The sequence below is a fragment of the Juglans regia genome, chromosome 6, assembly GCF_001411555.2.
Source record: "Juglans regia cultivar Chandler chromosome 6, Walnut 2.0, whole genome shotgun sequence".
In the NCBI taxonomy this organism is placed as follows: Eukaryota; Viridiplantae; Streptophyta; class Magnoliopsida; order Fagales; family Juglandaceae; genus Juglans; species Juglans regia.
The window spans coordinates 13,468,800-13,471,524 of record NC_049906.1 but is presented as its reverse complement, the minus strand read 5'-3'; the positions used below and the strand labels follow the sequence as shown (position 1 = coordinate 13,471,524).

The window sequence follows — 2,725 nt, the reverse complement described above, 5'->3', positions numbered from 1 at the left end:
TTCCAATTTTAGACATCTTTCGGAACCCAAAATCTCTTCTATTTCTCAGAAACTTTTCATTTGCTCCAACATAAATACAACTTTCACTAAATTCTAGAATAAACTCAAAAAAGTTTTATCCAAATAAATTTTCAGGTTTACCACCTATATATTGATCACTCTCACAAACTCTAATACAAACATGATATCTCATAACTTTTTATTCAAACCACTTATCAATTTTCTTACCCACTTTCATAAATTCAATAATAAAAAAACACAAACATCTCAATTTTTTTAAGAATTCTAAAAACATTCAAAATTTTACTTCATGTTTGAATGCACATATACTATGCAATATTTTTTAAAAGACTTGGGAAGGTTTTCAACTTCATTACAAATATCTTTTGCATCTATGAAACTTTTCTATCTATTTCTCAAAAAAAGTTATCATCTTATCATATTCGTCCTAGTTTTCAAAAAAACCTTGGAAACATGATAAATACCACGCACATATCTTTTCTTTAAATTAAGCTCACATCATGTGAGAAACATACCCAGAGATGATCATATTAATTTGTTGACGTACGACGAAGTACAACATTAGCATGTAGCACCACACTGATCAATAAGGAAATTGTGATTTATTTATGGAATGGAAAAAACTATTTAATTTGCCTCTCAAGTTGTACTGCTCAAATGTACCACTTGACATTTTTTTTAACTTAGTTATTAAGAAAGTGATTTTAAGTGTATTGATGTATTTTTTTTTATTTTTGTAAAACATTTAAATATATTAAAAAATGTGAAAAGATAAAAAAAAAATAAAAAGTAACTAGCGTCATTTGGAGCTGTGCTACTCAGGCGGCAGAGTAGCACCTCTTTATTTATTTGTGCATACTTTATGCTAACAAAACATTATTCAAATAGAATTCATCATCGTTCCTGAATCTTCCTTTCAAGTGATGGATATGCTGATTCCAAGGAGAGAGCGATAGAAAAAGAAGATCCAAGCCCCCCCTTTCTTTAGCTTAAAAAAAAAAAACGATTATTCAGTCTCTGAAAATTAATAAATAATGGTTAATTTATTTTTACAAGATCATGCTCAGACTGAGTGAACACGAACTAGCTAGCTAGCAGAGATCGATCCTTGATCTTTTGGATTCGTTTTATTGTTTTTGGAACTTTCTGATCTCTTTGTAAAAGATCATCTTTGGCGAAATGCCCAGTTTGTTCATGTCCGTGCTTTTAGTATATGTACACACACACACACATATTCAAGAAAGTTGACAGCCATTGTTGAATTATATATAGATGCAGGATTAGTTTGCGGCTCGAATGTTGGAGGACCATGAAGTTAGAAGCGGGAAGATAAGCCGCAGGCATGGATCGATGCATGAGGCCAAAAATAATATTGTACGTACGTGCAGGGGTTATCTTTAGATTCTCTACAGCAAGATTTATTCGTTTAAATATTTTCTTTGACTTTATAACTATGTTGACATGAAAGGCCTGAGATTTCCTCAGGAGAAAACAGGTATTTAAAAGTAGGGGAATCTGATATTGCAAAATAACATATAATAATAAGTGATATATATTACAAGTCACTGTTGAATTACTTCGCAGTTTGGTACATGCAAACGAAAAGCAATATGCAGCATTGTAGAGAAAGACAAAACAGATGTCTAAGATCAGGTTTTATTCCTGGAGTGGTACTAGTACTAGCAGTACTGCATTTATGTATAGACTTGTAGAAACATAATACACTCTTCTCTTTTTTTTTTTTTTTTTGGCATTGGCTTCTTACTTTGCAGGCTTCATTGGAGCTTCAGACCCTTCAGCCTGCGACAGATTCATAAATATGATCAGCCCTGGATATATAAAAACACAGATTCATGCTTCAAATGATGAGAGAAACAACACTTTTGAGAGAGTTTGTGCTAACCCAGCAATGCAATTAATTAATTAGCAGATATTAATGTGGCAGTAAATATATAAATCATGATATTAAATTTGAGCAGATCAAAGTGATCAAGGCTAACCCAGAAATACAAAAAGAATGCTTTCATTTGACATAGAAATTGACATATATGAAAGAAATCAAGAGTAAAAGGGAGGCTAAAATGGTGTATATATAAATAGAAAAAGTACTACCTTTGTTCTTCATCCATGTAATTATTGTAACCTTTGTTGGTTGCTGCAGTAGTAGTACTGATCTTTTTGTAATTGGGGAGGGGGACCTGGCCAGTCTCAATCTGCCTGACATCTTCGACAAGAACCTCGTAATGCCTCTTCACTTCCTCCACGGTTTTGCCCCCAACTGCCCTGGCTAGATTGTGCCAGCGGTCTGGGCCGGTGTCCTTGCCATACATGGCCAGAGCATTCTCGAACAGTTTGTTTTGCTTGGCTGTCCAAGTGGATCCTGAATTTGCCATTTCTTGCTTTTGTCAAGATCGATCGACTCTAGATTATACAGAGAAACCAAGAAATTAAGAAGGCCGATCAGAAGATCAGGATTCAGGGATATAAATGAAGATGGTATGAGCAAAATGAATAGAATTGCTGCCCTTTTTATAGTGGATCGAGTACTGGAAAAGAGAGCTGGGAATGGGTGGGCCGGTGGATTTGTTTCCATATTCAGCTGTTACTTTCCAAGAAAAACAATGGGACTAATCTCCAGAAACATACGTGGTTTCTCTTTTACTTTCCAGCCAATATACAATGCATCATGTGTAGTACTCCGGGA

The 2,725-nt window shown here is 34.2% G+C and overlaps 1 protein-coding gene across 1 annotated transcript; it reads right to left on the bottom strand.

The window, feature by feature from the left end:
- Positions 1-1,540: 1,540 nt before the first annotated feature.
- LOC109021357 (protein RADIALIS-like 3) lies at positions 1,541-2,514 on the bottom strand. The gene is made up of 2 exons (XM_019003977.2): positions 2,134-2,514; positions 1,541-1,821 (listed from the first exon to the last, which is right to left on the bottom strand). The coding sequence occupies exons 1-2, from the start codon at positions 2,412-2,414 to the stop codon at positions 1,797-1,799; spliced, it is 306 nt and encodes a 101-aa protein (XP_018859522.2). The 5' UTR covers positions 2,415-2,514; the 3' UTR covers positions 1,541-1,796.
- Between the last annotated feature and the right edge of the window lie 211 nt (positions 2,515-2,725).

Coding starts and splice junctions, on each gene's coding strand:
- LOC109021357 (XM_019003977.2), bottom strand. CDS start 2,414: ATGGCAAATTCAGGATCCACTTGGACAGCCAAGCAAAACAAACTGTTC. Junction 1,822..2,133: donor TACATGGATGAAGAACAAAG/GTAGTACTTTTT, acceptor AATCTGTCGCAG/GCTGAAGGGTCTGAAGCTCC.